The sequence below is a fragment of the Camellia sinensis genome, chromosome 15 (assembly GCF_055761805.1).
Source record: "Camellia sinensis isolate YWXY chromosome 15, ASM5576180v1, whole genome shotgun sequence".
NCBI classification, from domain to species: Eukaryota; Viridiplantae; Streptophyta; class Magnoliopsida; order Ericales; family Theaceae; genus Camellia; species Camellia sinensis.
The window spans coordinates 136,301,359-136,325,551 of NC_138975.1; the positions used below are offsets into that span (position 1 = coordinate 136,301,359).

General features: G+C 35.4%; 1 protein-coding gene and 1 pseudogene across 1 annotated transcript; one reads left to right on the forward strand and one right to left on the reverse strand.

Moving 5' to 3' along the window:
- The first annotated feature begins 1,056 nt into the window (after nucleotides 1-1,056).
- Nucleotides 1,057-11,031, forward strand: LOC114265787 (LEAF RUST 10 DISEASE-RESISTANCE LOCUS RECEPTOR-LIKE PROTEIN KINASE-like 2.4). Its single transcript, XM_082908610.1, has 4 exons — nucleotides 1,057-1,385; nucleotides 1,713-1,833; nucleotides 10,102-10,262; nucleotides 10,977-11,031. The coding sequence occupies exons 1-4, from the start codon at nucleotides 1,057-1,059 to the stop codon at nucleotides 11,029-11,031; spliced, it is 666 nt and encodes a 221-aa protein (XP_082764736.1).
- A 630-nt stretch (nucleotides 11,032-11,661) lies between these two features.
- On the reverse strand, nucleotides 11,662-13,679 carry LOC114306820 (LEAF RUST 10 DISEASE-RESISTANCE LOCUS RECEPTOR-LIKE PROTEIN KINASE-like 1.1 pseudogene; annotated as a pseudogene).
- Nucleotides 13,680-24,193: the final 10,514 nt, after the last annotated feature.

A 24,193-nucleotide genomic window follows, 5' to 3' on the forward strand; every position in this document is an offset into this window, starting at 1 on the left:
TAATTTGTAATTTAAGTAAATCTCAGGGGGTGTGTTTGTAATTTACCCTAGAATTCTATGTGGTAAAGTTATGGGTAAAATCAAAAGAAGCTAGAAAAGAGAATTGTGACACCATGATTGAAATGAAAAAATTCCAAAAACAAATAATAGAGGGGAAAATGGGTTATTTATTTATTTATTTTTTTAGATTGGGGGAAAATATGTTATTAAAGGACTAAAATGTCATTTTACTCTCGAAAGTGATAAAGAGTACGGAAAAAAGATTAATGTAAATGGAAGATTAAAAAGAGAAAAACAAAAGCGACAAACATCAAATTTGTATTGTTTCATTTAGCCTTCTAACAAGCTTAGAAAATCTTCTATTACCGAGACTAGGTTGCAGTTATTCATATAATGTGGGCTTTGTTGCTTAAAAATTATGTCTCTTTAGACTGGTGTTTGGATATTCCTTTGCATTGTCCAGTAGGCGATCCGCTTTCCTTTTTCACTATTGATCTGCGTAGGAATTGACAAAGGAAAAAAGAAAAAATAGTACGTACATTTCACTCACCTTTTCTCTTTTCTTTTCTAAATTCCTATCCAAACACAACCTTAGTTAATGGTGTGTTGTTATGTTTTGCAGGTGGAAAGAAACAATTGACCTTGAAAGTTGCCGTAGGTATCCAATTGAAATTTTATTCTCTGTCTTTCCTTAATTTAGTAATGCATAAAAAACTTTAATCATTTTGTTTTCTTTGTTCAAGGTTTGATCAATTTCATTATGACTAGAACATATAGTTTATGATTCATATTTGTTTGTAGTAATTTTTTGTGAACAACTAAGTTAGTTTTGATTTTTGTTAACATAATTCTTGTATTATTCAACAAAAAAAAAAAAAAAAACAAATTTGGTTAGTCAGAGATTTTAACACTACTTGACTTCTTTCATTCTTTATGTAGTCATTTAAATGGTTGGAGCAACAATTTTATGTGCATTTCTGATTTTCTGGTTTAGAAAGAAAACCTCAACATACAAATCGATATTCTTTTGGAGGAAATCAACGATGACAGATGATAATGTGGAAGCTTTTCTTGAAAATTAATGGATCCCTTTTGCCACAAAGATATAGTTACTCAATAATAAAGAAAGTAACAAATTCTTTCCAAGATAAACTCGGGAAAGGCGGCTATGATGATGTGTACAAAGGCAAGCTTCTTGATGGACGTCTGATAGCTGTCAAGCTTTTAAATGAAACAAAAGGCAGTAATGGAGAGGAGTTCATAAATGAGGTTGCAAGCATTAGTAGGACTTCCCATATCAACATTGTAAGCCTTGTAGGGTATTGTTTTGAGGGTCGCAAAAGAGCTCTTATCTACGAGCACATGCCAAATGGATCTCTTGAGAAGTTCTTACACAACAACAAATCTCAAGAGACAAATGACGACTTAGAATGGAAAACAATGCACAAGATTGCAGTACAGATTGCTTGAGGATTAGAGTACTTGCACTGTGGTTGTCCAACGCGCATTTTTCATTTTGACATTAAACCCCACAACATTCTTCTAGATGAATATTTTTGTCCAAAGATTTCTGATTTTGGGCTTGCTAAATTGTGTTCCAACAAAGAGAGCATTGTATCCATGTTGCATGCACGAGGAACTATTGGGTATATAACACCTGAAGTCTTTTCCAGAAATTTTGGAAGAGTATTGCACAAGGCTGACGTCTATAGCTATGGAATGCTAGTCCTAGAGATGGTTCATGGAAGGGAAAACATTGACGAATCAGTTGAGCACATTAGCGACTTATATTTCCCGCATTCGATCTACAAGAAGCTAGAATGTGATGGAGATATAGGATGTCACGACCCAGACATGCCTCTAAAAGTTTGGTCCATGACCGGCCTATACATAGGACTCAAAACAAAATTTCACGAATATTTAATCAACTACGGGGCCTTAAGCGGAAGCAAATACCAACATAAAGATAACGCCCATTGAGCTTGTGCATACATGAAGACTTTGATTAATTTAAGCATTTAAATACGCTTCCATATTTACATATATAATCACAGAACTTATATAGATCTCACACATAAATACATAAGACTTAATAAAATACATAATTCACTAATACAAAGTTAAAGCCTCAACACGGAGGTGTAACCCGGGTGGCTTGACAGGGAGGTGGACCTCGATACAACTCTAGTGTTGATCCCCGATGGCTCACCTACATATATAAAATAAAAGGGTGAGCTAACGCCCATTGAGTAATATTAAAGTAAAGATGTTAATGAATGATGTCCTTAACATTAGGAAAACATATTTCATAATTCTGAAACATATCTTAAATCATTTCAAAAGAAACATTTACCGTATCTTAATCCATGCCTTGTCAAATGGAATACATATTTGAAATAGTTACAAAACATTTTACATGGTACGTGATGCGCTCACTTATACAAAAGGTTAGAAGCACATTTCAAAATAGGACATCCATTCATGCATGTAAAATAATACTTCGTAACATGAGGCATGCAAAATAACATATGGCAATGTAAAAGCATTTGTATTCATATCATTTGTTCTGAACGACCTCGGGTCCATGTATAACAAAACGACCTTAGGCCCCATCATATATCAAAACGACCTTAGGTCCAAATGTATCATGTTGTATTACTATATCTGATCATGGAGTAGATGGAACATCGACATGTCTCCACCTCTCCTTGGGCCCAATTCATGTATGTATGGACCCAAGAGGTGTCTCGTACGGATTCTAGAGGTGAATCTCACTGTAACATTTAGTTCCGTACAACACTTTGTTCTATACCAAGGTCAATAGGTCTTAAAGACCGAACAATTCATTTCATGCCATAGCATAAGCAGAACGGATAAACGGAACGGCCGTGGGCCCACCATATCATATTACAAATAAATCACATCTCTTGTTCATAACTCATTTCACATTTCTTGGAAACTTGTGCATTTTAATAAAATGTAATATTTAGAGAATCATGTCATATATAAATAAAAATAGATACTAAAAAACATATCTTTACTATACTATCACTCACAGTGATGGGCTTTTGGTAGCAGTTGGACGATGTCCTCGTCTTGACCTACAACCACAACTACATAACACAACATATGAATATAACTGATCCCTTTCTTTTCTCTTTAATCAATTAGTTATGTTGGTTCTAAACTCATTAGTCCCCAATAGGTCATAATCCGTCTCTAGGAAAATAGGAGGAAACGAAAGGAAAATGGGTTCGAAGAAGAAATGGTATAAAATCGGTAGACAGAAAGTGAACAACCTTCACTAATTTGAGCATATCTATTTGTGTACTTAGAATTTGGGTGTGAGACTACCACCATTGGAAACTACAATTCTGGGGCTTGAATTTAGGCTCAAGAATCACTTAAAACAGAGTCCAGATGAAAGAGATATGCTTATCCGAAGTTGGGTTGAAACAGGGGTGCCCCGCACTTGCGGGAAAAAGGGCCGCACGTGTGGGAATTGAGCCACACGTGTGGGACAAGGTGTTTTTATTTCAGAATCATTTTGGGTGCTAGAAATGGACTGCTGCACGTGCAGGAAGCCCCGCTGCACGTGCAACTCTGGGCAAAATCTGCTATCCGAAATCCTTGTTGGTTCTAACACTTGTTTTTTTTTTTTTTTTTCCTTTTTTTAAGCTTGGTTTCAACTCTAATCACCCAAAAACATGTAACATTATCCCATAGCATGATAAACTAACATCATTCAAGTGTAATTTCATCTCAAACAAATCAATCTTTGCCTCAAGTTCAAGATCAATGTTTCATATTTCATAACCTTGAAAGTTCCCAAAACACAACCCACAAACACACTTGATCCTTGCATAAATCTTGTTCTATGGACAATCTAGAATACGTTTCATATGTTATTCACAAGATTGAGCTCCAATCATAAACAAAATCAAAGGACCCAAGTCCTAATTTCTTAAATTTAACTTAATCAAATACATAACACAAAACCCTAACCCAAATGGGTTCCAAATCTTCTAATCTCATTATAATTTCATGAAATTGATGAATTAATCAAAAAGATTCAAGATAGATTTCCATACCTTAGTTCAATCTTTGCTTTTTCCTTAACTCTCTTCAATTTCCCAAGCTTTCATGGTTGATCTTCTTCCTTTCTCTTAAATCTCTTCAATTTGTGTTCAAATCTCATGAATGTTGAGCTCTCTCTCTCTTAGAGAAGCTTTCTCTCTCCTTTGCCCTCTCTCCCTCTCTCTCTCTCTCTCTCTATCGGTTCTCTTCCTCTCCCTAAGATATTTTGGACTCCAAGTGATGAGTTCAACTCATATATATATATATATTTTATATACCTAAGCTTATCACAATTAGGGAGAGAAAAACGCACCCTTACGAATCGTACGAAATCAAATTTCAATTAAACTTCCCAGATGACTCTAAAAATTATGCTGGTTATAACCATGTACTCCGTTCTGGTTTCTGAAGCCTCTAAGGCCTTCAATTTGCAGTGCAAAGTTAACCACCCACACACATCTTAACGAATTTGACGAAATAAATTCCCACTTAACTTTCCCAAATAGCTCTAAAAATTCCCATTAGCATATCCATGTACTCAATTTTGATTTCTCAACCCATAAAGGTCGGCAATTTCAGTTTCAAGGTCGTAACTCAATAGATAATTCCTCAATTCAAATAGGTATAAGTAAATTAAAGCACATTAGCCCATAATTAAATAGAGATAATTTATGATACGCATTTTGGGGTCGTTACATTCTCCCCCACCTTAAGAATTTTGGTCCTCCAAACTTGATTTACCCTTACACAAGTCATGTTCATGAATCTCAGTCTCCTACCATAGTCTAGTTCGACTCAGATATATAACATCCCTCAATCATTTAACAGTTACAGTCCTATGTGGTTAATCTCAATAAGGTTTGTTCCATGAATCACAATTAATTTGTCATTTACTGGCCAATTGGTTACTCAATTGACAATAATAATCAGCAACATCAAAACATCATCTTATTATTCACAACCCTCGTGCACTTCGATTTATTGATCCATAAGTCATAAGTCATATACCCCAAATGGTAAAACCTTAATCCCAGGGATGTCCATAATCTAATTCTCTTCAAGTAATCGTTTGCATGCAACTCGTAAACATCAATCATAGTTCAAATTCATTAGTTCCACAAACAGTCCCAAATATTATAATTCACTGAAGAATAAAGAAATATTCACTACTTAATCGTGCTCCCAACGGCACATGCATCCTACAACAATTGAATCAAAATAAACAAATGAGTTCTAAATCAACGACTTTATGGCTCTTCGCTCACTAATGATTTAAGTATTCACCACAATGGTCTTGGTAATTGAAAGTATCCCTAGTCTATTTATTTTCGTAACGGATGGGGTAGATGAGGTCTAAACTGTTTACCAACCAAATTTAGGTTCAAGTCCTCATGTCTCCACTCAATACAATATACTTATTGATTTCTTTTACCATAGAATTTCCTTTCGTAGTCTTGCCAATTCATACTTACTTTTTCTACTTAACAGTTCTTACCAGTTGATTTTCTCATCACTGGAGTTTAACTCATTATCATATATGTATAGTTTATTAATCCAAATCGATTTAGTCACCAAACATTATCTTGCAATGTCATAATGATCACAAAGTCAACTTCATAGTAGCAAAACACAATTTCTTAATAGAAAAACACAAAACACATTGTCTATAAACTCATATAATTTTGTGTTACTATCCACATAGTTCCAATTCACATAATTCCCAATAATCACAGCTCAACCTCAAATCTCTTTTGTTTTCCATAACTTCAAAGAAGACTAAAAATATCAAATGCAAACCTTGGTCCACAAATTTCTTAACCACATTAGTCCAAATAGTAGTTCCCATACAACTTATATACCTCATTGATAATCAATTAGGTGGGTTTGGAAGTTGAAGGCCACAAATAACTTATACAGGCATGCTAATAATGTTTTCTTACCTTACCAATATTTTACATTAAGGCAATAAATCAAATTCGTATAACATTCCAATAAAATAGATCCCTTAAGTTGTAAAGAAATTCTTAACACATACTATTAGCTCGTTGACCAACTCGTTCTACAGCTAAATGATTCAAATAAACGAATGGGCTCCAACTAACATTTTGCTCACAAATAGCTCAAACACATAAAACACCCATTAAAGTGTCCCTACTTATCATAACATTTAGCTCAAGTTCCATTTATCTACTTAAAAGGAGTCTACACTCTCCAATAGTCATTCAAACATACATAACACTTCCTATCACATTCTTTGATTCATTTTTTTTTTCCTTTGAGTTCACACTTAACTTCTTCTTTTGATCTTATTTCTCATGATATGTCCACCTAAGTCTCATCATATTTGGAAATATTCCTTTTAGTTTATCCAGTTGTCTCAACAAGGATTCAACTTCTATTTCATTCCTACTTCTCATCATCTATTTCTAAGGTCATAAGATGCAGATCATTAACACGTCGGGTATCATTTACTGACTACACCATAATACATAGTGTCACGTACTTACTCGTGAAACATGCCAGCATACAAAGATATAGATGGGACAATTTCTTTATCTCTACTCCTTGTATCAAACCCTTTCCTAACTCTCAAGTCCCATACTCGTTATCAATCATCACATCTCTCAATTGCCATAATTCCATACACTTTATTAATTGACTACAATCTCAGTTTCCCCAAATTCCTCATGGTCTAATTCCACATGTAACCCATATAGAAGCTAAGTTTAATCTCTCTTCACATCACGTTTCCACAAACATGCTTATACTTACCAATTTTAATATCCTTAGAACACCAATATTCCACATCTTTCATAACCTTAGCCTCAATGTCATACTCTTTACATAAACTCATTCTCATTTCATAACAATTATCAAATCTTCCTTAGTCTCAAAACACAGTCTATGAAACAACACATCTTCATCTCCTTTTATTATCCAAAGTTCATAAGAACATCTAATTCTCAAGCTCAATACTTAACTTATTGTACAAGCTCACATCCATCTTTCAAAATGCACAACATGTCATTTCGTTACTAAATACATGAAAATTAAATGCATTCTAGACACTCTAATGCACAATGGGCATGTGTGTGAGATCATAACTCATGCTCTGATACCAACTGTCACGACTCAAACCCGCCGCAAAAAGTTTGGTCCATGACCGGCCTGTACATAGGCCTCAAAACAAAATTTCACAAATATTTACTCAACTATGGGCCCTTAAGCGGAAGCAAATACCAACATAAAGATAACGCCATTGAGCTTGTGCATACATGAAGACTTTGATTAATTTAAGTATTTAAATATGCTTCCATATTTTCACATATAATCATAAAACTTATATAGATCTCACACACAAATACATAAGACTTAATAAAATACAAAATTCACCAATACAAAGTTAAAGCCTCGACATAGAGGCGTAACCCGGGTGGCTTGACAGAGAGGTGGACCTCGATACAACTCTAGTGTTGATCCCCGATGGCTCATCTACATATATAAAATAAAAGGGTGACCTAAAGCCCAGTGAGTAATATTAAAGTAAAGGTGTTAATGAATGATGTCCTCAGCATTAGGAAAACATATTTCATAACTCTGAAACGTATCTTAAATCATTTCAAAAGAAACATTTATCGTATCTTAATCCATGCCTTTTCAAATGGAATACATATTTGAAACTATTACAAAACATTTTACATGGTACGTGGTACGCTCACTTATACAAAAGGTTAGAAGCACATTTCAAAATAGGACATCCATTTATGCATATAAAATAATACTTCGTAACATGAGACATATAAAATAACACATCGTAACAGGAGTTATATAGCAATGTAAAAGCATTTGTATTCATATCATTTGTTCTGAACGACCTCGGGTCCATGTATAACAAAACGACCTTAGGCCCAATCATATATCAAAACGACCTTAGGTCCAAACGTATCATGTCATATCACTATATCTGTTCATGGAGTAGATGGAACATCGACATGTATGGACCCAAGAGGTGTCTCGTACGGATTCTAGAGGTGAATCTCACTGTAGCACTTAGTTCCGTACAACACTTTGTTCTATACCAAGGTCAATAGGTCTTAAAGACCGAACAATTCATATCATGCCATAGCATAAGCAGAACGGATAAACAGAACGGCCGTGGGCCCACCATATCATATTACAAATAAATCACATCTCTTGTTCATAACTCATTTCACATTTCTTGGAAACTTGTGCATTTTAATAAAATGTAATATTTAGAGAATCATGCCATATATAAATAAAAATAGATAATGAAAAACATATCTTTACTATACTATCACTCACAGTGATGGGCTTCTGGTAGCAGTTGGACGATGTCCTCGTCTTGATCTACAACCACAATTACATAACACAACATATGAATATAACCGATCCCTTTCTTTGCTCTTTAATCAATTAGTTATGTTGGTTCTAAACTCATTAGTCCCCAATAGCTCATAATCCGTCTCTAGGAAAATAGGAGGAAACGAAAGGAAAATGGGTTAGAAGAAGAAATGGTATAAAATCGGTAGACAGAAAGTGAACAACCTTCACTAATTTGAGCATATCTATTTGTGTACTTAGAATTTGGGTGTGAGACTACCACCATTGGAAACTACAATTCTGGGGCTTGAATTTAGGCTAAAAAATCACTTAAAACGGAGTCCAGATGAAAGAGATATGCTTATCCGAAGTTGGGTTGAAACAGGGGTGCCCCGCACCTGCGGGAAACAGGGCCGCACGTGTGGGAATTGAGCTGCACGTGCGGGACAAGGTGTTTTTATTTCAGAATCATTTTGGGTGCTAGAAATGGACTGCTGCACATGTGGGAAGCCCCGCCGCACGTGCGGCTCTGGGCAAAATCTGCTGTCCGAAATCCTTGTTGGTTCTAACACTTGTTTTTTTCCATTTTTTAAGCTTGGTTTCAACTCTAATCACCCAAAAACATGTAAAATTATCCCATAGCATGATAAAATAACATCATTCAAGTGTAATTTCATCTCAAACAAATCAATCTTTGCCTCAAGTTCAAGATCAATGTTTCATCTTTTATAATCTTGAAAGTTCCCAAAACACAACCCACAAACACACTTGATCCTTGCATAAATCTTGTTCTATGGACAATCTAGAATACATTTCATATGTTATTCACAAGATTGAGCTCCAATCATAAACAAAATCAAAGGACCGAAGTCCTAATTTCTTAAATTTAACTCAATCAAATACATAACACAAAACCCTAACCCAAATGGGTTCCAAATCTTCTAATCTCATTATAATTTCATGAAATTGATGAATTAATCATAAGGATTCATGATAGCTTTCCATACCTTAGTTCAATCTTTGCTTTTTCCTTAACTCTCTTCAATTTCCCAAGCTTTCATGGTTGATCTTCTTCTTTTCTCTTAAATCTCTTCAATTTGTGTTCAAATCCCATGAATGTTGAGCTCCCTCTCTCTTAGAGAAGCTTTCTCTCTCCTTTGCCCTCTCTCCCTCTCTCTCTCTCTATCGGTTCTCTTCCTCTCCCTAAGATATTTTGGACTCCAAGTGATGAGTTCAACTCATATATATATATATATTTTATATACCTAAGCTTATCACAATTAGGGAGAGCAAAACGCACCCTTACGAATCGTACGAAATCAAATTTTAATTAAACTTCCCAGATGACTCTAAAAATTATGCCGGTTATAACCATGTACTCCGTTCTGGTTTCTGAAGCTTCTAAGGCCTTCAATTTGCAGTGCAAAGTTAACCACCCAAACACACCTTAACGAATCTGACGAAATAAATTCCCAATTAACTTTCCCAAATAGCTCTAAAAATTCCCATTAGCATATTCATGTACTCAATTTTGATTTCTGAAGCCATAAAGGTCGGTAATTTCAGTTTCAAGGCCGTAACTCAACATATAATTCCTCAATTCAAACAGTTATAAGTAAATTAAAGCACATTAGCCCATAATTAAATAGAGATAATTTCTGATACGCATTTTGGGGTCGTTACATAGGACTTGATGGGATTGAATCTGAAGAGGATGAAAAAGTTGCACGAAAGATGATTTTAGTCGGTTTATGTTGCATACAAGCTAATCCATCAGATGGACCGGCAATTAACAAGGTGATTGAGATGCCTGAAGGAAATCTAGAATCTTTGTATATTTCCCTGTAACCATTCTTATCTTCACCTTCAAGAACACCAATCACGTGTTCTACTATTCAACTATTATAAGAGAATGAATTCTGTGAGGTTGAATCAATGTAACAATGTTTTTCTAGGTTAAAAACATTATGGACTGCAAAGCTTATGTAGAATAATATCATGTGAAGTAGATTCCTCAAGATCCTCAAAGTAGTGAAATTTTGTTTGAAGTTGCTATGTTAATTGCTGCTCTAAATTTTTTCTAGTAAAACAGAGCAAGATGTCTACTGTGGTTGTAAATTTCATTTTCTTTTCTTTTTCTTGTTACCTTTTTTTTCTTCTATTACACAAAAGTTGCAATAAATCAATTTGAACAAAAATTAGAATTTTTTTCATGAACAAAACTTCAAATTCTTCTATTATAAGGTATGGGAAACGCTAATGGACTATGGGATATGGAAAAAATTAGACTGGATACCGAGTTATCAAAAACATAAAAAGATATGGGAAATTTTTTTTTTTCTGCTATCATGAATTCGGGAATAAACAAAAATTAGTCTAATCTCATCATCCCATAGTCTACAAAAATTAGACTAATATCCCTGCCACATTGATACGATTCTCTCCTTTCTATGCATAACATAGTGAGCCCAAAATAGGATATCTTTCTCTCTTTTTTTGTTTCCTTTTTTCCCCCTCCAAAAAAAAGATTGATTGATAATTGTATCTTACATATTCAGCGGCGATTGGATCTTGGATCTTACTCCTTTAACAGAAAAAGCACCTCTGACATGATCGACTACAATGAGATTAGCATTAGCACTGTAAGTGTGGTGTCGAAAAATCTAGGAAAAAGATAATAATAACGATAATAAAGCATTAACTTTATATGCAACCTCTTTATCAGTAGATTTTTTCATCTAGTTCCCTATGATGAAATTTATCCTTGATCACGTTTCCCATATTTCCGACTCATTCTAACAAGAAATCATTGGATGTACTTGGAATGTCACGTGACCTTAAAATTGTATTGTGGTATGCCTACAACACGTGCACGTGTTGATCCGAGAACACCCAATAAATTCTTCGATTATATCATGACATTATCATTGGTAGACCATGAAAATGAAAGCACATGACATTATCACATATATGATCTAGTTTTTGTTTTAACATTTTTCATAATAATTTTCTCATTTTCCCTTTTGCTTTGTGAAAAAAATTCTCTCAATCGACCCAAATTTATCGACACGACAAATTAAGACTAGGAAATTGGGCGTGGTTCATTGCCTAGTTTTAAGAACAAATAAAAATAATGAAACAATGAATAGAAAAAAAAAATTCAATCGACTTATACAATGAATGATTTTATCACTATATATAAAGGCATTAATATAATTCGGAGTAACTTTTATATTCATGATGGAAATAAGATGGCATTATCACCCAAAATTTACTATAAAATGGATCTTGACTGCATTAAAATGATACATTAACTTAGCTACTACTAGCATTAGATGTGGTACTTCCCCTATTAACCCAATTTTGCCTCAAAGAATTAGGTGCAAGCGTCGGTGGATCACTTTTCAACAACACAACATCATCTTCTGGTATATCCATCTCGTCCGCAACCTTCCTATCATAACCCACATTGCTGATTTCCTTCAAAACCTCCAACATTTCTTTCATCGATGGCCTCATATCGCTCTCATTTTGCGAACACTGAAATGCCAGCTCTGCAACAACCTTGATCATCTTCGTCACCTTATAATTCGAGTTAAACCCAAGACACGGGTCAACAAGCTCATGAAGTTCTTGATTTTGAATCTTATTAATCACCATATTAGACAAATTAATTTTGTGGCGATGCCTTGTAATGTCCACAACTGGCTTAGACGATATAAGTTCGATCAAAACAACCGCAAAGCTATAAACGTCACTCTTATCAGTAAGTTGGTAGCATTCATGGTACTCGGGGTCCACATAACCCGGAGTACCTTGTGGGGCCGTGGACACATCAGTTAGGAAAAGATGAGAAAGTCCAAAATCAACAACTTTAATGCAAAAGCTGTTGTCGAGCAAGATGTTGTTACTTTTGACATCGCGGTGAATGACGTCAGAAGCATGGAGGTAAGCCAACGCGCTAGCGGTTTCGAATGCAATGCTCATTCTTGTAGTCCAAGAGAGGGAACCGGGCTTTATGCGGTCGCCATGGAGGTGAACGGCGATAGTGCTATCGGGGATGTATTCATAGACGAGGAGGAGCTCGTGGCAGTGGTGGGAGGTGCATCCATAGAGGAAGACGGGGTTTGGGTAGTGAAGGCGGGCGAGGATCTCTATTTTGTTCATGAATTGTTCCACTCTTTTGAAATTGTGTTTGTATAATCACTTCACTGCAACTACACGCCCGTCTCGAAGTTTGCCTGGTTAAGATTATATGAAAAAAAAAGTGGTTGATCTCAATGAAATGGTGCGTGTAAGTATGCTTTTCATTACAATAAACATAGGAAAGAAAAGGAAATTCTATAATATACAACTCAAAAAAAAAAAAATATATGCTCCAGTTACGTGTTTTTGTAATATTGTTTTTAATGATTTATTGTAATTTTGGTTACCGATTTAGATGCCTTGTTTGAAATTGGATCAAATTGACTCAATTAAAAACTTTGAGTACAACTTTTACAAATCTGAAACTTAGATGAACCGAGTGACACAATGCATAATTTAGGGACTATAAAAATATTTTATACTACAAAATATTTCAAAAAGAAAAAAGTAGCTTTGTAAGGACTGGATAGTCCAGTCTAGGCTTGTGGACAATCTAAGGGCCTCAATTCGATGATTCATTGATAATCTCTCCATGTAGATCATCTAAACAAGCATGCACGTGCGTGCACGCACACCAAAAAAAAGAAAAAAAGATTGATCTGATAATTTCAACAATATGATTTCATCACATTGGTTTTTAAAAAAGGGGACAATAAATGTGATTTTGAAACTTGTTTATCTATTTTTTTAATATAGATGTGATAAATATGAATGATCTGCATATTTAAACTTAACAAATCTAAAAGTGGGACTTGTGGTAAGTCCACGGGCCAAATTGGACATTCCAATCCTTTTGAGGACTAAAAAGAAGCATTCTCCATTAAAAAAAAAAATCATAGAATATTGTGCTGCGAACATTGTATTCATTCATTTATCTTAAAAAAAAAAACAACTGTATTCATTCATTCATTAAAGAAAGTTGTGTTTGTAGGATAGTTTTGGGTGTATACAGTGCCAAATCCTCCATCTCCAACTTCTTTCTTGGAATCAAAACTGTTGGTGGCTTTTTAAAGTTCATTATAGCTGAAAGTTTGGACTTCATAGTAGCATGCTTCCTTTTCAATATCATTCATTGAAGATGTATGAGAAGTGTATCGAGATATCCAAGACGACATCACATTGTATTTTTTTGTCCCTGCGATGATAGATGATGCAAACAATAGCCACAACCACAATAACTCCCACTGCCCCAAGCCCTGCATTGGAAAAAAAAAAAAGAAGCCAAGTGAGAATATGCTCTATAACAAGAAGTTTACACAATTATTGGCACAAAAATCAATCATAAAATCAAATAGAATATATCCAAGTGAATATAATTTTGAACAAATTACATTTGTAGTAGTACTTGCAATTTACTTTTTCTGTCAATTGGTCATTGCAGTTCTAATTTTATCAATATTACTCTCAAATCTTTTACGTTGTGTTAGTTTAGTCTCCCTTTAGAAATTAGTCGGATCACTGGGTAAAATAGTCCATTCACTCTCTTGAAAGTGATTGAGGAGTTATTGTCGAATTTGACTTGGTTCATTCACTTTTATTGGTCCATTCCCTTTTGAATGGATCACTTCACCTTTAATTTTTGTCTAATTTTTAATAGATGTTATTAATTTGTCTAAATTGACAAAATGTCAAAAATTAAAGATAAAATTGATATAATTAAAACTACATTGACCAAATTAGTAAAGAGACAAATTGAAAGAATCGCATGTATAACTTTGCGTTACAATTTTTTTACATGTAAATCCCGCTACTAATTTTTCTAAAATTTTGTTCATTTATATATATATATATATTTTTTATATTTGATTATGTGATTAATTTCTAGAATGTAAAACAATAGAAGAAACTTAATGGGAGGGGCATATTTACCTATACCAAGCGTTGTTCCCCACTTCATTTTATGCCCTGTATATGATCATGAAACATGATAACCCATTAGCAAATATTATCACAATGCAAACTCTAATAGTGGAATATATATGAGAATTCTGATGTAATCTCTACCCTAATTTTCATTTTAATGGCCTACTTGTAAAAATTTACTTATATGTATAAAAGAAAGAAAGAAAGAGTGAATGGGCCTAGGATTATGGATACAAGTTCTTGTCTTTAGGACTAAAACTTGCACCAAGAAATAAAGAAATAATTGAAAAATGTTGGATACACAACACGGCTCTACAACCAGTCTAAAAATAGGTATGCAGACCATGGATGGATTGGAATGCCATAAAAAACATAAGTGAATTATTTTTTAAACACCAATTGATTTTAGAAGAGATAATAAAACATGGTCCGACTAGAAAGAATGATAAAAAGGACTAAGTTTCGCTACACTTACCGTCGTCACAAGCTTTGGAATGTTTTTTATCCCAGCAAAAACAGGTAAATTTGTTATTAATAGAACTATAGTTTCCTCAGCTTCTCTGGTAATCACTACAATAATCTTCACTCCATTGCAAAGCAAACCCTCTTCTCAAAACATCAGTGAAATTCATTTCCAACAATGTCTTGATATCTCCACTCTCCACAGGCGCAATCACCCAAGAATTCTATTAGGTTTTTGTAATTGATAATTCTGTTTGACAAAATTCCTTTCAGTTGTAATTTTATTCTCTCTTTCGTTTCAAAAAAGATGTAAGTGTTTAGATGCGAATCCAACCCGAATTGTGCCTAGGCAGAGGAATTTGTAAATTTGATCCTTTCATGTTTGCTACTTCGTTGACTATGTACGGGGATCAAGTTGGTAGGTCCGGGGCAGCATCCCTGTAGCTGTAATAACCGCAACCTGTGATTAGCTTATAATCCTCAATTAAGAATGCCTAACAAGTAATTAAGAGAAAATTTTGAGTTAATTGCATGTGTATTATGTTATTTGTGTTTATATCTGTCTGCCGTAAGAATATCTATCTGAATTTCCAATTCAATATGCGAATTGAAGGCCTTATCAGCATCTGAACATGAAATTGAATACGTATATGTGTTATTTAGAATTTTATGGTAAGTTTAATTGAAATTCAATTCAGAATCAAATAATTAGAATAATTAATTACAATATGATTAGGCTGAGCTAGATTAATTAGTGAAGCCTATATAAGGCTAACGTTAAGCCTTAGAACATTTTACACATTTCCATTTCAAGCTTTTTGACCTCAAAATGTGAGAGAGAGGGGGAAACATAAAAGAGGGTTGAGATCAAATAGGACATATGAGAATTGAAGAGAATTTGAAGAATTGAAGAAGACTTGAGAGAATTAAGCTTCCACACTTGTGAACTCAAGCTTAAGGTAAGAGTTCAACCTTAGAGTTATGCTATTGAGTTGGATAACTTATGAATTCATGAGGGTTAAGTGTTTAAACATGAGAATTGAGCTTGGAAAGTAGAATAGAAGAGCATTCCATGCATGCATGTCCATTTCATTACAATTTGAGTTTGATATCAAAGAATTCTCACATGGATGTGTTCATCTTGACTTTGTTTTGAGACTTCATGAAGTTTCTTACCAAATTATCTCAATTGATCATGTTTTGGAAGAAAAGAACTCATATCACTTTATGCATGCTCTATATATTGAATTTCAAGTTGAGTTTTGAATAATTGTCAATGCTTTTGGGCTTGATTTTGCAAAAATGGTTTTCAAATCATGATGTGTTATGAGTTTCTACATATTTTCTTAAGTTTTAGGCCTAAAGAGTGTGTTTTGAAGCTTTGAATTTGAGTTTTGCATCTTGAACAGCAATCTGGAAATTCCAGAATTTGGTTAAACTGCTCGAGCGACCAAAGCTTCGCTCAAGCGTAAAATACAAGCTCTCAGAAGTTTTGCAGAGTTTGGGGGTTGGCTCGAGTGACCAAAAGTTGGCTTGAGTGTAAAATTCAGGGTCCCAGTACTTTTTTAGACATGAGCCTTGGCTTGAGCAACAGAATCTATGCTCGAGCGACCACCCTTTGTTTTAAAACTTGGCTCGAGCGACCAAGATCTTTGCTTGAGCATAAATGAGAGCTCTCAGAAGTTTTGTAGATCAAAGGGTCCGCTCGAGTGACCAAAGTTGCGCTCGAGCGAACTGCCATGTTTTCAGAAATCGGCCAAGTGTTCCAAAGTGCATTTTTGCATCCCTATTGCATCTAAGGCATTCCTAGGCCATGTATAGGCTATAATAATGAGGATAAGAGTTAGAAACACACGTTAAGGAAGAAGAATGATAAGTTAAACACCTTTGAGATGTGTGCTCAAGTGTATCTATCTTGTGTTTGTGTAGGGCTTGTGTTAACACCCACCTAATCGATTTGTTTTATACAAGTGATTTGTTCTACCTTTGGAGCTATCTGTGAGTAACAATTCTGTAAAGCAATGTTTGATTATAAGTATTTCTTGACTGAAATGATATGATATGTTTTCTGAAATGCTATTTTTTGAATCATGAATGAATGTCCATTTTTCTAAAATTTATTTGTGGCATCCTTAGTTCACTTGGCCCTCACTCGGGGGAAACAACACTGTGGCTTATGTTTATGTGGCACTCGCCTAGGGGAAACAATACTGTGGACAATATGTATGTGGACTTCGCCTGGGGGAAACAATACCGTGGCTTATGTTCATGTGGCCCTTGCCTGGGGGTAACAATACCGAGGCCTATGTTCACGTGGTCCTCACCTGGGGATAATAATACCATGGCTATTTTGTGCGCAAAGATGTTGACCTTTATGGTCGTTGGTACCAACTATGCACGTGGGTCTTTACGACCAATCTGATCTGTTAGCTAATGGATGTACTATATATAATTATCTATGAAATCTGTATAAATTTGTGAATCTGAATCTGTTTCTAATATGAACTATGATTTTTCAACCTGATTAGACATCATTCATGAACCCTTTACTCTGTTGTTGTTCACTAGGCTCTAACTTACTATATTATTTATGTATCAAGGTGATCAGGCGCGGGACCAAGCCCAAGTTGCTAGCCTGGAGTATTGTTTTGTCAAGCCAACCACCGTGCCTCCTGAGGAGGTTCCCAAGTGTTTTAAGTTTTGTGAAATCAATGCCAACTTTATTCTCTTTTGTTTGTTGGACAAGTTTCTGTATATTTTATAAATTAGCCTAAGTTTCGCTTCGTCTTATCTGTGTTTGGTGAGGTAAGGCTGATATAAATATGACGTCACATATATATGTAACTCAAGTTTAAATTTTCTGTCTCATATACATCTCCATAGCTCCATGGACATTGTCTGTTATATATTTGCTTCTGCTAGCCCCTTTAATTTTGTTAATCTGTTTCAGAGGCCTTCGGTAATCCCAGGATTACTGGCCGATTACGATGCTAAACCTATAGGAGCAGGCTTAGGTCGTGACAGAGTGGTATCAGAGCATGTGTTATACCGCACACACGAGTCCATATGAGCTATAGGATATCCAAGAAAAAGAATTAGGGACATTGCATCAGCATGTGTGAGTGTGTGTGTGATAATCATGTGAACATGTCTGAACGAAATGAACATACAAACATGTGTAACATGAAATGAAATGAAACTGAACGCCATGAAAATTGTGAAAAGATTTATTTGCCTATGTTTATTATCATTTTATTTATATATAGCAATGGAAAGAACAAGAAGTGATGATGTATCTGAATCATCCGATGCTCAAAAGGACCAAGTGAAATGAATGCTTAAGGCCTTAACCGAATCCATGAGACAACAAAAAAGGCAACAATCACTACCTCTTCCACCTTCTCTGGTGCAAGTAGAACCGGTTAATAATGACATTATTGGGTTGACTCAAAAATTTAACAAGATGAAGCCATCGACTTTTCTGGGTGATATTGAGCCATTGAAAGCTGAAATGCGGATGTTAGAAACTAAAAAATTATTTGAAGTCTTTCCATGTACCGAAATTTAGAAATTTTTATTGGCTACTTACACTTTGACAGAGGAAGCCCGACGTTGGTAGATGTTGATCCGAGATAGTAATGGAGCCCTGATATGGAATCAGTTTAAAGAGATCTTTAATAAGAAATATTTCCCTCAATGCTTCCGAGACAGAAAAGTGTTAGAGTTTGAACAACTTAAGCAAGGCAACATGTCTGTTGCTGAGTATGAACCTAAGTTCATTGAATTAGCTTGATTTGTTCCTCATATGGTAGGCACAGACTACAAGAAAGCCCAGAAATTTGAAAGAGGCCTCAACCTAAATGTGTTTGATCGAGTCGGTGTGTTAAAATTGCCTAAGTATGTGGATGTCCTTGACTGAGCCTTAATGACAGAAGCCAACTTAGAAGCAATGAAATAGACTAAAGCTCTAACAAATAAATAGAGAGGTAACATATCTAGATTTAATTTTAGAAATGGTTAGTCATTCTCAAAGAAGCAAAATACGGGATCTACTAGCAGTTCAAGTCAAAGTAGTGGATCTGCACCCGTTTGTTCTGAACGTGGGAGAAGACATACAGGTGCCTGTTATCGTGCAACTGGTGCTTGTTTTTGGTGTGGAAAAATTAGCCACATGGTAAAAGATTGCCCACTCATAGTTGAAGGTGCCAACTGTTCTGTGGCAAGTTCAGTCGGATCTATTTCTGTACCATGAACAAATACAAGAACCAATACGGAAAAAGAAACCTTGAGATAAGGGAGAGTTTTTGCACTTGTGCCAGGAGATGTTTAGAACACCGAATCTGTGGTGTTAGGTATACTCCCTATCTGTGCCCAAAATGCATACGTGTTGATAGATTTTGGATCTACACATTTGTTTATGTCGCATGCTTTTTCTCGTAAATTGACTAGACCTCTAGAACAAATGACCTATGTGTTATATGTATCTACACCATCTGGGGTTTCTATGATATGTGCTTATGTGTATCCTGTGTGTGACATTATGATTGGTGATGTGTTGTTATATGTTGACTTGATGCTTGTGGCTATTGATCATTTTGATTGCATACTGGGGATGGATTGGTTAACGAAATATTATGCTACTATTGATTGTGTTACCAAATCTGTTATATTTCAACCACTTGGTTTGCATGAGTTTGCGTTCTGTGGAAATGGTGTGGTATCGCCTTCGTATTTGATTTCTGCTACGAAACCCATCAAATTATTTAGAAAGTGATGTAGGGGTTACTTGTGTAGTGTCTTGATTGTGACTCCAGATAATACTAATGTGGAAAATATCCTGATAGTTAATGAATTCCCTGGTGTTTTTCCTAATGAATTACCTGGGGACTTAATTGATAAAGAGATAATCTTGGTGATGACGGACGCGTGGCCTTTGGCACGAGTCTCGGGTTTCCTAAATTTGTCAAAAATATTTAGGTGGCGACTCTGTATTTGGCAAAGCAGTCCATTTTTTGGCATTTTGATTCAAAATTGATTTTCCAAAAGAATTGCCAGATTTGGACTCATTTGTGTTTATCTATTTCACATTGCACTTGTGAAATCAGATTCAGAACCACGAGAGTCCGAACTGTAAGGCTAGTCGTATCCAAAAGGAGCACAAAAAGTCAAGCTACACGCACAAAGTCGTCTGTAACACTTGGGTGTTTTAATCTATTGGAAGGTGTGTTTAATATCTTTATTTTTGTTTTGGGAGTCTTTGGAGTTGTTATATATTGGTTTTGAAGGAGTACAATTCGATTTAAACTCGTTGGGTTTGTTTGTTCGCATTTTTTCTTGTCAAAAGTTCCTTGGAAACATAGAAATTTTGCCTTGGGGTCAACACTAGCCTTTCTACGGGTCGACCCTTGCATGTTGTAGTGTTTCTGGAAGTGTTACTGGAAAATAGGGTAGACACCAACCTCCCTAAGGGTCGACCCTTACCTGTTGGTGAAGTTCCTGGAGGTGTTGTTGGAAAATAAGGTAGACACCAGTATGGGGAGGGTCGACCCTCTTATGTTGCAGAATTTCTGTGTTAGTTGCTGGAAAATAGGGTCGACCCTCTCCTGCCTAAGGGTCGACCCCCTTGCTTGTTGCCAGATTGTCTTTTTACCTAAAGGGTCGACCCCCTTGCCCGAAGGGTCGACCCCTGTGTGTTTTTTTTTTGGAATTTTGGGCTTCGAATGGGCCCTATTTTTGTGGGTTTTTGGACTTATCTTTTTTCATTGACCTTAGGGCTGTCATCTAATACTATAAATAGACCCAAACCCTGCCTCTCTCATAATTTTCTCCTCTTTTTCTTCTCAAAACTGAGAGTCTCTCTCACTTTCTCTCAAAAACTCACTTTTTCCACTTCAATACTTAGATCTACACTCTTAGAGGTGTCTTCTCACCTTGATCCTTTGAGATAACTTGATGATCTTGTCAAGGGCTCTCTATTAGTCCGAGAAGTTCGTGGCTTCGTCAACCTTGAGTGTTTCGGGTTTCCTTCATCACGACTTGAGGTAGGGACACTTTTACCTTAGTATTTCTTTGTTTTGAAGGGATTTCATGGCATGGTTATGATTTGTGAATTAATTGGAGAACATCGTTCGATTAATCTCATGTTTTACATAAATAAACCATTTTACTTGACTCTTGCTTGAGATTTCTTTACTCCCTCTTTTCAAAACATGTATATAAATGCTATTACAAACCATATCTATAATAGAGAAGAAAAACCCCCCAAATTCGGTAGAAACCCTAGATTCTCCACTTGAGTTAAAAACACCACATTGAATGGGGAATTTCCTTGGTTCATGAAATATTGTGAAATAAAATAGATGAAGGATGTGGATATTGATATAGTAAAAGAATTGTGGCTTGAATGTTATTTGTTTTCTTTAAATCTTGTGTTGTATTTGACTCTTTGGTAATGTTGGATGGTTGTTGATGGAATAAAATATGAATGAATTGTTAATTGTGCATGAGTCTGGGTAAGAGTCGATTTTCCAAGTGTGGTGTTGTGTTGGTACCCGCGCGAGGAGTTTAAAAAGGTGCCCAAATGCCTTGTCTAGACTTATCACTGGACGAATGTTTGAAAAATGTTTTTGGGTGTCCACACAGTCCTGCCGTATGATAGCCGGCAAAAGTGAAAAAACGGATGGTTTTCTTTGGGGTGCCCACTTCTTGCCGTATAATAGCCGGCAAATGTGGGGGTTGGTTTTAAAAACAAAAGTAAAGGGTGTTTTGAATTGGACTCTTACAAGTGGACTCATGGTTTGCATTCTATGGTTGTGAATGTTTGATTGTTGTGCTTGATGACATGAATAGCCATTGTTATTATTTGGTTGTCGTGGATCTGTATGTTTGTTAAGGATTACATGTAAAGATAAATTTCCATGTAATGTTTGGTCGCAAAGATACTATAATCATATTCAAAGGATTAAATACTTGGATAAATGCGTTCCTACTAGGCATATAGCTCAACCCTATCTTATTTTTTTCAAGAAATGATGGAGTTCCACCTCCCTGAAGGAGTGGTCAAGCAATAATTCCTTTTTCGAAAAGTTTATCCATGTGTATTTTGTTATTTAGAATTGAATTTTTTTAACAAGACTATTAGTTTATTTTGTTGTAATTGTACGCCCTAGAGGCTTATATTTTGTAAGGTCACCTAGTTCATTGAACTGTAATACGAATTCATAACATTATGGGAATGTATATGGTGAATTGTAACCTCTTATCTCTTAGTTCAAAGAGAAGGTGGACTTTTTGGGTATATTGTTGTATTTGTTTGGACATATTCTTGTGGAAAATCTCAGGGTGTTATATCGTCAAAAGAGTTATGCAGATGTCCGGAGAAGAGATAGAGAGTATGAAGTCAGTGACCATGTGTTTATCAAAGTGACTCCTATGAAAGGACATACATGGTTTGGGGTTAAAGGCAAACTAGCACCGTGGTACATTGGCTCGTATGAAATCATTGAGAAAATCCAGTGACATATCAAGTGGCCTTACCTCCAGTTATGGAGAATATGCACAATGTCTTTCATATTTCAATGCTTTGGGATTATTTCAAAGATCCGTTACATGTGATTGAACTAACTCATATGCTTCTGAAATATGATTACACGTATGAAGAACGGCAAATCCAAATTGTGACCGTCGGATCAAAAGATTGAGAAACAAAGAAATTACATTGGTGAAAGTAGACTGGAAAACTCACTAAGGGATGTATGCGACTTGGGAAACCGAAGAAGATATGATGAGATGATATCCAGATTTGTTCCCTCTAGACTTCGTATTTTTCCGACACGAAGGTAATTCAAGTTTGGAGGACCAAACTCTTTAAGGAGAGAAGACTGTAACAAGTCCGACCTGTGATTAGCTTATAATCCTTGATTAAGAATGCCTAACAAGTAATTAAGAGAAAATTCCGAGTTAATTGCATATGTATTGTGTTATTTCTGTTTATATCTGTCTGACGTAGGAATATCTGTCTGAATTTCTGATTCAATATGCGAATTGAAGGCTTTATTGGCATCTCAACAAGAAATTGACTACCTATATGTGTTATTTAAAATTTTTAGAATTTTATGGTAAATTTAATTGAAATTCTATTCGGAATCAAATAATTAAAATAATTAATTACAGTCTAATTAGGCTAAGCTAGATTAATTAGTGAAGCCTATATAAGGCTAATGTTAAGCCTTAGAACATTTTACACACTTCCATTTCAAGCTTTTTGAGCTCAAAACGTGAGAGAGAGGGATAAACATAAAAGAGGGTTGAGATCAAAGGGGACATAAGAGAATTGGAGAGAATTTGAAAGAATTGAAGAAGACTTGTGAGAATTAAGCTTCCACACTTGTGAACTCAAGCTTAAGGTAAGAATTCAACCTTAAAGTTATGATATTGAGTTGTATAACTTATGAATTCAAGAGGGTTAAGTTTGAACATGAGAATTGAGCTTGGAAAGTAGGATAGAAGAGCATTCCATGCATCCTTGTCCATTTCATCATAATTTGAGTTTGTTTTAAAAAAATTCTTACATGTTTGTGTTCATCTTGACTTTGTTTTGAGACTTCATGAAGTTTGTTACCGAATTATCTCAATTGCTCATGTTTTGGAAGAAAAGAACTCATATCACTTCATGCATGTTCTATATATTGAATTTCAAGTTGAGTTTTGAATAATTGTCAATGCTTTTGGGCTGATTTTGCAAAATGGTTTTCAAGTCATGATGTGTTATGAGTTTCTACATGTTTTCTTAAGTTTTGGGCCTAAAGAATGTGTTTTGAAGCTTTGAATGTGAATTTTGCATCTTCAATAGCAATTTGGAAATTCTAGAATTTGATCAAACCACTCGAGCGACCAAAGTTTCGCTCGAGCATAAAATGCGAGCTCTCAGAAGTTTTGCAGAGTTTGGGGGTTGGCTCGAGTAGCAAAAGTTGTGCTCAAGTGACCACCCCCTTTTTTTGAACCTTGGCTCGAGCGACCAAAAGTATGCTCGAACATAAAATTCAAGCTCCTAGTACTTTTGCAGACATGAGTCTTGGTTCGAGCAACAAAATCTGCACTCGAGCGACCATCATTTGTTTTCAGACTTGGCTCGAGCGACCAGGATCTTCGCTTGAGCGTAAAATGAGAGCTCTTAGAATTTTTACAGACCAAGGGGTCCATTCGAGCGACCAAAGTTGTGCTCAAGCTAACTGCCCTATTTTTAGAAATTGGCTAAGTGTTTCAAAGTACATTTTTGCATCCTCATTGCATCTAAGGCATTCCT

Coding starts and splice junctions, on each gene's coding strand:
- LOC114265787 (XM_082908610.1), top strand. CDS start 1,057: ATGTGGAAGCTTTTCTTGAAAATTAATGGATCCCTTTTGCCACAAAGA. Junction 1,386..1,712: donor CCAAATGGATCTCTTGAGAA/GTTCTTACACAA, acceptor TGACGTCTATAG/CTATGGAATGCTAGTCCTAG. Junction 10,263..10,976: donor GAATCTTTGTATATTTCCCT/GTAACCATTCTT, acceptor TTACATATTCAG/CGGCGATTGGATCTTGGATC.